This window comes from Lynx rufus, unplaced genomic scaffold (genome assembly GCF_022079265.1).
Source record: "Lynx rufus isolate CCGP_SWC_20201006 ecotype Redwood Valley unplaced genomic scaffold, mLynRuf1.p SCAF_29, whole genome shotgun sequence".
NCBI lineage: Eukaryota > Metazoa > Chordata > Mammalia > Carnivora > Felidae > Lynx > Lynx rufus.
In genome coordinates this window covers 1,495,606-1,508,018 of record NW_025814844.1, presented here as the reverse complement: position 1 = coordinate 1,508,018, position 12,413 = coordinate 1,495,606, and the positions used below count along the sequence as shown (strand labels likewise).

Below are 12,413 nucleotides of genomic sequence, written 5' to 3'. Positions count from 1 at the left end.
GGTGTAAAATCAGTGTCTTGTTGACAGCATATAGATGGATCTTGTTCTTTGGTTTTGTTTTGTGTTTTATCCATTCTGATTCCCTGTGTCTTTTGATTGGGGCATTGACTGTTTCCCACCCCTCCCTTCTGCCCTGCCAAGTTTCTTTGGACAGGTCTGCTGCTACCCTTATGTGTCTTCCCTTGTAGATTAAGACCCGTTTGTCCCTAGCTGCTTTCAGAATTCGCTCTTTATCTTTGTATTTTTCTGGTTTCGCTATGACATGTCATGGTGTTGACCTGGTTTTGTTGATTTTGAAGGGAATTCTCTGTGCCACCAGGACTTGGATGCCGGTTTCCTTCCCCAGATGAGGGAAGTTCTCAGCTATAAGTTGTTCAAATAAAACTTCTGCCCCTTTCTCTCACTCTTCTTCTTCTGGGACTCCTATCATGTGGCTATTATTTCATCTCACCGAATCAATTAGATGTCTAGTACCTGCCTCGTGGTCTAGTAATTTCCTTTCGTTCCTTTCTCTGCTTCATCTTTGTCCACAATTGTATCTTCTATTTCACCGATTCTCTCTTCTGCTTCTCCCATCCTTGCTGTCACTGCATCCAGTTTGTTTTGTAACTCGTTTACAACATTCCGTTTTCAGCATTCATCGTGACGATTCCTTAGGTCCTTAATCTCTGAAGCAGTAGATTGTCTGCTGTCTTCTATGCTTGGTTTCCAGCCCCGCTATGCGTCTTATGAGTGTTCTTCCAAAAACGTGCTCAGATATATTGTTTCTGTCTCTTTTGTGCAGTTCTCTGGCTGTCCTTTCTTCCTGGAATTTTTTTTGAGGAGAATTCTTCGATTTCGTTGTTTTGGCTAGATCCCTGCCTTTTATGTGTTTTAATAGCTTGTTCTGTGTCCCACACCTGCGAGTACTACTATATTAAAAAGGGGTCCTACACGGTCCAGGGCCTGGCAGTTGAACAAATGTTTTTGGAGTGTGTTGTGTGCACTCTTTTGGTGCGTCTTTGGCTGCTTTTCTCGCTACTTGGAGTGGTGGTTTGGGCCTTCCACAGGTGTGCTTTGATTTGTTTGTTTGTTGAAATAATCCTGGAAAAAAGGAGAAGAGGGTGGTGAAGAATCCTTAGCCCAAACAAAGAGAGAAATGACAGGAGTGGGAAAAAAGACCAGGCAGTGACTCAAAGGAGCTATAGGGCTTAATCCAGAAAGAGAAGGAGGAAAATGAAGAAGGAGATCTGGAAAAGTATAGAGAAAATGCCCGATCAAAGAAACAAAGAATCAGAACAGAGGAACAAAGGAAAAAGATATAGATATAGATATAGATATAGATATAGATGATATAGATATAGATAGATAATTAGCTTTGACCCAAAGTCAACTTGAGACTACTAGGCTGATTCCAAAGGGAGAAGAGGAGAGAGGAGAGTAGATAGAGAAAAAAGGGAAAAGAGAAGAGAGGGAAAGCAAAGGAAAGAAAAGATGGGCACCTGGGTGGCTCAGTAGGTGAAGCGTCCGACTCTTGAATTTGGTTCAGGTCATGTTCTCGCTGTTGGTGGGTTCGAAACCACCATCAGGTTCTGCCGTGAGAGCATGGATCCTGCTCGGATTCTCTCTCTCTCTCCCTCTCTCTGTACCTCTCCTGCTTGATCACTCACTCTCTCTCAAAATACAGAAATAAACATTAAAAAAGAAAAGAAAAGATAAAAAGAACAATAATTCAAATGAAAACAAACAAACAAACTAAGATACAAAACCAGAGGAGAGTTGTCTGTTGGTGCCTGGGACTGGTGGCTGTGCTGGTCTAGGGGAGGGGCTGTCTGGTCCCATCAGTGTCAGTCTCACTCCCATAGAGAAGCAGTTACCAGGCACAGAGAGGCAGGGTTTGGTTTAATGGGCCTGCCTCCACTGAGGCTCACTGTCCATTCATTGAAGCCCCACGATGTTGGTCATGGGGGGAGAAATGGCGACACCCCAGTCTCTCCTGCCCACACGAGGTGTCTCAAAACTCACTGTTTAGGCCGTCCTCACGGAATAGCCTGGGGGGCCGGCTTGCCTTGCTGCACGGTCCCCTGTGCTCCCTGAGCACTGAGCTGGGATTCAAAACCCTGTAGGATCCCCCTTTGCTCAGACCTGGTAGTGGAGTTGCGCCACTCTGCCCAGCGGACAAAGGGCAAGCCCTTGTCCCACCAAAGCCGACTTCCTCTCTCCTTCCCTTTCTCTGCCCACCTCTTTGGGGAGCATCTCCCCCCAGTATCAGAGAGCCAGGCTCCAGTGGAGTGGCATAGGGAAGCTCTTTGCCTAGAAATCCAGCAGTCAAGTCAACTCTTCCTTCTCCCCATTTTCTGGGTTCAGAGGAGCCACATCCCTGCCTGTCACAGCCTTGCCCAGAGACACCTCCCACCCTTCTTTCTGGAACTGTTGGCTTAACAGTCAGTTGCTTTTTATTTTTTCTATTCAAAAAAATATTTTTAATGTTTTTCTTTATTTTTGAAGGAGAAAGAGAGACAGAGCATGAATGGGGGAGGAGCAGAGAGAGAGGGAGACCCAGAATTCGAAGCAGGCTCCAGGCTCTAAGCTGTCAGCACAGAGTCCGATGCGGGGCTCAAACCCAGAAACTGTGAGATCATGACCTGAGCCTAAGCCAGATGCTCAACTGACTGAGGCCCCCAGGCACCCCAACAATGAGTTTCTTTAGGCAAGGTGTGCAAGCTTGGGATAAGCCACTGAAGCCACAAAGGTCAGCAGAGGCTGTGGGGCTGGAAGCTCTGTCCAGTGCTGATCTGGGGAGCCAGTACGACCTAGCACCGTGAAACAGGCGAAGAAGGAGCTCTGGGTGAGGTTCGAAATTCTGGTGGTTCAAATTCTGGTGCGTGTATTTACTGAGGGGCATCTGTGTGCCAGACACCAGGCTGGGCTCTGCGGACACAGCAGTGAACAAGATAGTCCTGCCCCCTTGAGGCTGACATCCCAGTATGGTAGACACACCCTGATAGACCTTCTGAGTGTGACTAAAAGGATCATTACAGGCTTTGCACCACAGTGTGAAGGAGAGGCACTTGGCCCCACAAGAATGTGTAACAGGGTGAAGTAACCTCATGTAGGTGGCCCAGGAAGGTTTTCTGGAGGTAGTGATGTTTGAGAAGATATGTGAAGCACATATAAACCCTTTTAGGTAAAGGGAGGAGGTGGAAAGAGAGGAACACCGTTCCTGGCCGAGGGAGCTGCGTCTACAAGGACTTTGTGGCTGGAGGGACCACGATGAACTTGAGGAAGACAGAGGGCTCGGAAGTGGCTGGAGTACAGAGAAAAGGAGAATGGTGGCAAAGGCAGAGGGGCAGAGCATGTGGTCCTGTCCTAAAAGCACGAGGAAAGGAGTGGGGAGGACATGAGCTATGCGCAAGGAGAGGGTGGAGCTAAAATTGATTGCTTGTAAATTGCGCAGTCTCAGGCAAGCATCTGTCTTTCCCTTCACGAGGGTCTGGGGAGTTTATCCATGAGGAGGAAAATTACTCACCTATCAGAATGAGCCATGGGCAAACAGCCACCATGTTAGCCTGAGCTGCTTCTGAGCAGGTATCTAATCTTGTCTGTCTCCCCAGTGTCGCCCAGGGAAAGCTGGGGACAGGGTGGCCTCAGCATGATTTCTTCCAGTTGAGATCCAGCCCGCTCTCATCCTGGCTCCTGCCAGGCCCGCTTTGCCCTCCCCTCCTTTCCTCTCCCCGCCTCCACCCCTTAATTTTGTTTTGGTTCCCAGAGCAGCAGGGACTGGCTTCTCGTTGCCATGACGACTGCCATTAAAGGAGCCTGCCCATGACACAAATTGGTCAGGGAAGCCAAGTGACTAACCGCCTTGTTTTCTTGCCTTGAGTTGGGCCTGGCAGGACTCTTAATTGGAAGGAAGGCAGGTGCTTGAGGGCCGACCCTCTGGAGGGGGAGTGGGGATGAGGGGAGTGCTAGAGGGCAGGCCACATGTACCTCTGCAAACTGGAGCCTTTGTCACTGCCCCTGAGCTGGGTGTGTTTGGGGAGATGCACCTCCCAGCCCCTGGGTGTGGGGTGATGGGATGGGGGGAGGAGGGCATCCCATGCTAAGAAGACAGGAGGAAAGAGAGTCAACCAGTGTTTCTACCTCCTAAGAAGATAGGAGGAAAGAGAGTCAACCCCATGGTGCTTCCAGTCTAACCCAGTGGCACTTCATGAACGAGGGGTGGCAATGTTGCCCCCCGGGTAGGGTTGCCAGGTAACATAGAGGTCACACAGTTAAATTCAAATTCTAGATAAACAGCAAGTACTTTTGGAGTGTCAGTATGCATTGCTAAATCTGGCAGCCCTACTCCAGGGGGACGTTTGGCAACGTCTGGGGATATTTCTCGTGGTGAGAAATGAGAGTGCTGCTGGCATTGAGTGGGTAGAGTCCAGGGATGCTGTTCAACTTCCTGCAATGCCGAGGACAGCCCCCACCACAGAGAAGTGTGCAGCCTGGAACGGCACTGCTGTGGAGGTTAAGAAACCTCTGTGCTAGGCACTGTGCTGAGTGCATGCCAAGCGTTCCTTCTTTTGCTCTTCATGACAGCCCTGAGAGGGAGGATAATTATTTCCTCCACTTGATAGAGGAGGAGCTGGAAGCACAGAGATGTTAAGCAGCTCACGTTAAGGTCACACAGCCTGTCCGTGGAGAAGCTAGGATTCAAATCCTGCTTTCTCAGGCTCTGAAGAGTGGCCTCATGGAGGTTCATCAGAGACCCTGGAAACATGGCTTGGGGTCAGGTGTGGGGGTGGGGGCAGATAGATGAGGCAGGAAAGTCATTAGTTACAGCTTACTTTGGAGCTGTGAATGCCAGGCTGCAGCCTTTGCTCTGTCAGGTAGTGGGGAGCTATGGAAGACTTCAGAGCAAGGAGGGTCTTGCTTAGACTTGAACTCCAGAAAGTTTCAGCTGATAGTAGGGGCCAGGATTGACCCTTTCTGCCGTTTCTTAGAAGAAAACTTCTTCCTTTCCTTCCTTCCTACCTTCTTCTCAACTCCCTATCTCCCTCCCTCTATTCCTTCCTTCCTTTCTTCCACAAATATTTACTGAACATCTACTATGTACCAGGTATAGCTTAGGAACTGTAAAGAAGGAACAAAGCAGCATCCCTGTTCACATGCTCTCAAGCATAGAATGTAGTTGGGGGACAGATAGATAAACCTATTTTAAATATACGCAGGCACATCTCGGAGACCTTGCAGGTTTGGTTCCAGGCCACTGCAAGAGAGCAAATACTGTGATAAATCAAGTCAAAAGGAATTTTTTGGTTTTCCAGTGCATATAAAAGTTATGTTTAGGGGCGCCTGGGTGGTTCAGTTGGTTGAGCATACGACTCTTGATTTCGGCTCAGGTCATAATCTTGTGGTTCATGGGATCTGAGCCTGTGGTCAGGCTCTGCGCTGGTGGTGTGGAGCCTACTTGGGATTCTCTCTCTCTGCCCCTCCCTTGTGCTTACCCTCTCTCTGTCTCTTTCAAAATAAGTAAATAAACACTTTTTTAAAAAGTTATGTTTACACTATGCTGTAGCATTATGTCTAAAAAACAATGTATGCATCTTAAGGGGCACCTGGGTGGCTCAGTCGGTTAAGCGTCCGAATTCGGCTCGGGTCATGATCTCGCGGTTGGTGGGTTCGAGCCCCACATCAGGTTCTGTGCTGACAGCTCAGAGCCTGGAACCTGTTTCAGATTCTGTGTGTCCCTCTGTCTCCCTGCCCCTCCCCCACTCGTGCTCTGTCTCTCTCTCTCTCTCAAAAATAGACATTAAAAAAATTTTAATACTATGTTATGTCGTATAATTGTTAACTTTATTTTTATTTTATTGTATATAATGTGTAAATTTTTCAAGTTTTTTGATAATTTTTTTAAGTTTTTTAATTTATTTTGAGAGAGACAGCACGAGCAGGGGAAGGGCTGAGAGAGAGAGAGAGAGAGAGAGAGAGTAAGAATCCCAAGCAGGCTCAGCGCTGTCAGGGCAGAGCCTGACGTGGGGCTCGAACTTACAAGCCATGAGATCCTGACCTGAGCCAAAATCAAGAGTCAGACGCTTAACCTACTGAGTCATCCAGTTGCCCCTGTTATATAAATTTCTTAAAAGGGAGTGAGAGGTGCAGGCTTCCCTACAAAACACCTTCCTGTTAAAAAATGCTAACCATCATCTGAGATTTCAGTGAGTCATAATCATTGATCACAGATCACCGCAACAAATATAATAATAATGAAAAGGTTTGAAATATTGTGAGAATTACCAAAATGTGACCCAGGGACACAAAGTGAGCAATTGCTGTTGGAAAAATGTGCTGATATAGACTTGCTCAATGCAGGATTGCCACAAACCTTCAATGTATTAAAAAAAAAAAGGCAGTGTCTGCTATTAGAAGTCCCAAGTACTGTGAGGAAAATAAAGCTGGAAAGTGGGTAGAGAGGTGTGAGAAGGGCTCTCCAGAGGCGGTGGTCAGGGTTGGGTGACATTTGGACTGAGACCTAAAGGGAAGGAGGGGACTGTACTGACATATGCAAGAAGGGTGTTCCTGACAGAGGGAACAGCATGTGCAAAGGCCCTGAGTGGGGAACAGTGAGTAGGGAAGAGGCTAAGGAGCCTGGAGTGGAGTGAACAAGAATGGAGGAGGAGGAGAGACACGGTCACAGGGTCTTGTGACCCTCAGAAGTGAGATGGGAGCCATGGGAGGACTTGGCACAAGGGAAGAAACATGGACTCATCCATGTTGCGGACTGCTCAGGCTGCAGGACCGGCAAAAACTGTGGGGGACACCAAGGCAGGAGAGGAAACTTGTTTTCTGAACTTTCAATTCTTGGGCTAGAAAGCACAGCCCCCCACTCTTCCCACTTCCCCACTGGCCTGGCCAAGTAGGGGTTCCAAAAATGCTTGCCAGTTGAATGCAGGAATACTGGGTGCAGATATTTTGGGGCTTTCTGATGGTTCTAGGGTTGACTCAGATCAGTTCACGTGTGTCGTGTTTTCAGGCTTAAGACGGCAGAAATGCTCCTCGTGAATAATGCAGCTACATCCGTGTGCACTGCGTTTTGATGCTTTTCTCAGGTCTCTGGCAGTGTGGCTTCCGGGAGCTTTTGCCAGTGCAGCGCTTGGGCTTCAGCACCTTGGTTCGATGAGAAGAGAGTGGCAGGAGGGGCCCTGGCTTTCCGTGTGGGTGATGTCTCCTGTGCAGTGTGGCTGCGTCTCCCCTGAGGTCACCGCATGAGGGGCTCCGGGAAATGGCGGTAGCGTTTGTTGCCGTTTGGCAGGTAGAAAAGGACATTTGTGTCACCCCAGTGGGCCTGCGGTTCCTGGCCGCAGGTCCCAGGATGGGAACTGAGGACCCCAGAGACCTTGTCCCAGTTCTGCCCCTGACCACGCCCCTCCTCCCTGTGTCATTCTGCTTTCTACGTGGATGAGGGTGGACAGCTCTAGTGTTCTAAGAACCTCAAGCCATCAGATTTGGCCAGCATCACTCTCTGAGAGCCGAGTCTTCCACGTTTTCTCAGCTCCACATTTGCCAAGCCCGTACTTAAGACCCATTAAAACTCAGTAGCTGCTAAGACTATTTTGGAGTGTCCATTCCACTCAGGAAAAACAAGGGCTCAACTGAAGGCTTTCTTGAGGATAAAGAGTCTTTTACATTTTAAACAGCACTTACTGAGCACTTCATACAGATGATCTCGTTTAATTGTCCCCTTGCCACGACACGGATAAAACACTGTCCCTTATAGCTAACGAAATCAATACACACAGATGGCAAATGCCTTGCCAAAGGTCACGGACATTGTCAGTGGTACGGCTTGGGGTTCTGGCTCTAGAACCCTGCTCTGCATTACCCTGGAGCCAAAGCCAATGAACTGCATATGGTTATGAGCTACTTTGAGAATGTGGAGTTGGGGAAAGGTCCCGGCTTTGCAGCTGGACAGCCTTGAGTTCAAGTTCCAGCCCTGCCATTTGGCAGATTCACGAACCTTTCTGGCTTCCGTTTCCTCACGTATGGGATGGCAGGGGGGTCACGTACCAACACGGCACCACATTGTGCCATCGCTGCCGAAGATTCACCAGTATTTATGAAGGGACCAGGCTCTGTATTTGGCTCATAACTTTCATATGTGACCGGTAGTTTCTTCCTGTTCTTAGTTCGGTGAGAGTTTTTATGATGAACGGGTGTTGAATTTTGCCACATTCTTTTTCTGTATCAGCCGCGATGCCCATGTGGTACTTTTCTCTTCATTATGTTAATGCTGGTGTCTTGCGTTGGTCGGTTTTTGTGCCTTGAACCCTCGCTGCATCTTAGCAGTAAATCCTGCTTGGTCATGGCGCTTGTGGAGCTCTCCGGATCCTGCCGAATTCTGTTTGCCAGTGTTTTGTTGAGCCTTCTGATGGAGTCACTCTTTGGAGACATTGGTCTCCAGTGTTTGTGTCATGACTTGCTTGGCTTTGCTTTCCAAGGTAATGTCGGCCTCATGCAATGCAAGTATTCCCTCCTCTTCCATTATTATTATTATTTTAGAAGAATTTGAGGAGGATTGGTGTTAATTCTGATTTTTGTCGAGTCTTTCTTTCTCTCTCTCTCTTTTATTTTTTTGCTCTTAGTCAGTCTGGCTTAAAGGTTTGTCAATTCTGCTGATCTTTTGGAAGCCTCAACTCTTGGTTTTGTTAAAACCTACCCTTGTATTTCTTCTCTTTCTTTTGTTTATCTCTGCTGTGACATTGCGATGACCTTCCTTCTGCTAGCTTTGGGTTTTGTTTGTTCCTCTGTAGTTCCTCGAGGTGTCAAGTTAGACTGTTGATTGGAGACCTTCCTTGTTGTTTGAACATAAGCACTTCCAGCTGTAAATGCCCCTTGTACCCTGCTTTCTTTACATCCCCAGGATTTTGATACATTGCCTTTTCCTTTCCATTTGTCTCAAGATACTTGCTGATTTCTCTTGTGATTTCTTCTTTGACCCGTTGGTTGTTGGAGGCTGTGTATGGTTTGGGGCACCTGGGTGGCTCAGTCAGTTGAGTGTCTCTCTCTTTTTTTAAAAAATATAATTTATTGCCAAACTGGCTTACATACAATGTATGTACATACAATTACATACAGTGCTCGTCCCAACAAGCGCCCTCCTTAATGCTCATCACCCATTTAGCCCATCCCCCCACCCACCTCCCCTCCAGCAACCTTCAGTTTGTTCTCTGAACATAAGAGTCTCTTATGGGGGTGCCTGGCTGGCTCAGTCAGTCGAGGGACCAACGTTGGCTCAGGTTATGATCTCACGGTTCATGAGTTCGAGCCCCACGTCGGGCTTTGTGCTGACAGCTTGGAGCCTGGAACCTGCTTCGGATTCGGTGCCTCCCTCTCTCCCTGTCCCTCCCCGACTCGTGCTCTGTCTCTCCAAAAATATATAAGCGTTGAAAAAAAAAGAGTGTCTTATGGCTCAGGTCATGATCTCACAGTCGTGGGTTCAAGCCCTGCGTCAGGCTCTGTGCTTATCAATCTGATGGGTGTTCGAGGGCAGCCACTGTGGGGACCCTTGAAGCAGGGGAATTTTATTCTCCTGAACAGGTTACTGTTTCAGCCAGAATAGAGAGACCAGGTGAGGTTTTAGGCAAGTAACACTGCAGGCACCCTCTGCAGCAGGCTCTGTGCGCAGCACATGGTGTGCGTTACCTTGTTCAGTCTTCCCGCAGCCCCATGAGGCAGGTGCTGTTCCTATACGCCCTTCACCCAGCGAGAAAACTAAGGTTCAGAGAGGTGATGTGATTTGACTGTGGAAACACAATCAGTAGCCACAGTGGCCAGGATATGGCAGCTGGAGCTGAGATGTGGGGAAAAAAAAGTCCTAAGCCAAAAGTCCAGCCATGGCTTCCTAGCTTTGTGGCCTTCAGTAGGCCAGTTTGTCTCCCGACCCTCAAGTTTTCACACCTGTAAACAGGGCCGATTCCAGGGGTTTGGCTAGGTAGTTTTCAGACTTGGAAATGCTGCTGGTGAAGCCCAGCTTAGAGCCCGCTGAGCTCAGAGGTCAGCGCTGTTCACGGGGTGAGTGCTGACTCGGTTGTGTGGGGCAGACACTGCAGGGCATGGCCAGGGATGCTCTGAGTTCTGTTTTCCCCTCCAGGAGGCAACCACAAGGAAGGGGAGAGGGGCATGGAGAGCCTGCGATCGCTCTCCGGTGGGTGCACTGCTGAGCTGGCCTGGCTGAGGCCGAGTAGGCCACGGGGCAGCCAGGAAGGGAGTGGCTGCTCATGGAGGGGGTTGGATTCAGAACTGCTCCTGTTACCCCATGTCGCAGCCCTGGCGATGCAGAGCAGGGACCGGCCTTTGAGGTCATTCTTGGCCTCCTCAACCTCAAGGTGGGGAAACTGAGCCTCTAGAGAGGAGAAATGCATGGCTAAAGCCTCATGGTGATGCTGGGCAGACTGGGGGCCAGAATCCAGCAAAGCAGAAGGGTGTTCAGGCCACTGGAGAGTCATCTCTGTGAGCAGAGGCACGGCTGCCCTTTCAGCACTGTGTCCCTCACTCCTGGTGCATCAGGGGCGCTCAAAAAAGATTTGTTGAGCGTGTGAGGATAGTAGGAAAACACACCCCCAGGGAGTCAGACAGCCTGGAATTCTGTGTCTGCTCTGGGCCAGCTTTACTTCTCTGGGCAAGTTTGCTTCACTTTGCTGAGCCTCGGTTTCCCAAATTGAGATCACAGACCCAACTGGTAGGTGCCTGAGCAGGGATTGGAACCCAGAGCTGCTAGATTCCAGGCCTGATTTATCACTATGCCTTCCTGATACTTTTATATACTTGTTTCCCTTTCTTTCTTTCTTTCTTTCTTCTTTCTTTCTTTCTCTCCTTCTCTCCTTCTCTCCTTCCTTCCAAAAATATTTATTGAGTACCTGCTATGTGCCAGGCACTGTTCTAGTCTCCATGGATACAGAAGTGAACAAGATAGGTGAGGCCCTGGCCTCAGGGAATTTATATCTTAGAAGAAGGTAATAGTAAGCAAGTAAACAGGACAGGAATAGCATATGTACCCAGAAGGGACTGTAACGGGGTGTGAGTGGTGTCAGGGGAGGGCTGTGTCAGATAAGGGGCTCAAGGAAGATGACATTTCGTGTAACACCTGAGAAGAACCAGCCAGGTAGAGAGCCTGAAGAAATAATTCAGTAAAACATGATGCTCTCACAGGCCACAGGCCTCAGACTTGCAGAAGGTGCCATGAGGAGGGCATGGAAGGAGAGAAGTTATCAAAGCACCCCAGATGGCCTCAGAGGGCCAGGAAGGACGACACGGCCCTTGGGGATGACCGCACCCTGGGTCGCGTTTGGGTCTCTCCATCCAACTGCCTCTGCCCTTCCAGGTGAAGCAGATCATGGAGGAGGCAGTCACACGGAAGTTTGTCCACGAGGACAGCAGCCACATCATCTCCTTCTGTGGTGAGTCCATGGACCCTGACCTGGAAAGGGGCTTCTTTCTCTGTGGGCTGCCTTGGGGGAGTGGCGTCTTTGTGCAAGGATTCTCACACCGTGTTTTGACTTTGTGACTCTGAAGTTATTTTTGGATTCCCGGGGGCTCTGTGAGGGAATTTGGAACCACTGAGAAGTCGAGAGAAGAAAGGCAGAATGGCCTGTGTACCCAGCAAGAGTTAGTCACTGCTGATGCTGGAGGGACTGTCTTCCCCTCGTGTGGGCTCAGTTCATGGCTACCCATCCCCCTAGTGACGTTGGTCTCGCATCTGATGACAGACTCTGCACCCTTTCCTCACCCTGCCTGTGGCTGTTGCCAAATGAAGGGGGAAGATGGATGGGCTTTAAAGACATAGGGAATCAGGAGCCATTGATCCATCCTAAGGGATCATGTCCAGCTGGCTCAGCAGAGGAGGCAGGCCCAGGGCTCGGAGCTTGACTTGTATCCTTGAACCAGCTGTGCTCACAAGATTCCAGAAATAAATAACCGTGCTGCCAGGTTCTTAACTGTCCTTCAACAATGGCTGCAGACACATGTTTTATGTGTCCCCACAGTCAGGGTTCAGCTTCTAATCCATGTGTATGTATAAGCAGGGATGTTTCTTTCTGCCTGAAAACCTTTTCATTCCATGACTGGAGTGTCTCACAATGGAGGACGTGCTGTATCTCCCCTCTCGCGCTCTTGGCCCCGAGGAGAGGCCAGAGCGAGGAGACCTGGTCGGCCCTCAGCTTCATCCAGATGGCTGGAGGCACTACCCATGGGAGCACATGCCGTGACCTGGGAGCCCACTGCTGTCAGTTTAGCCCCTTTGCAGCCAGGCAGACCTGGGTTCACATCCCTCCTCTGCCATTTGTTTGTTGGCTGACCTTGGCAAAAAAAAAAAAAAAATTAAGTTTATTTGGAGAGACAATGTGTGGGCAGAGGGAGGGCAGAGAGAGAGGAAGAAGACAGAGAGAATC

The 12,413-nt window shown here is 49.2% G+C and overlaps 1 protein-coding gene across 1 annotated transcript in view; it reads left to right on the top strand.

Moving 5' to 3' along the window:
• LOC124519793 (small G protein signaling modulator 1-like) overlaps positions 1-12,413 on the top strand; it is a 97,147-nt gene that overhangs the window by 20,348 nt on the left and 64,386 nt on the right. The window contains 1 exon segment of the mRNA XM_047090210.1: positions 11,348-11,423. Coding sequence (XP_046946166.1) covers positions 11,348-11,423 — 76 coding nt within the window.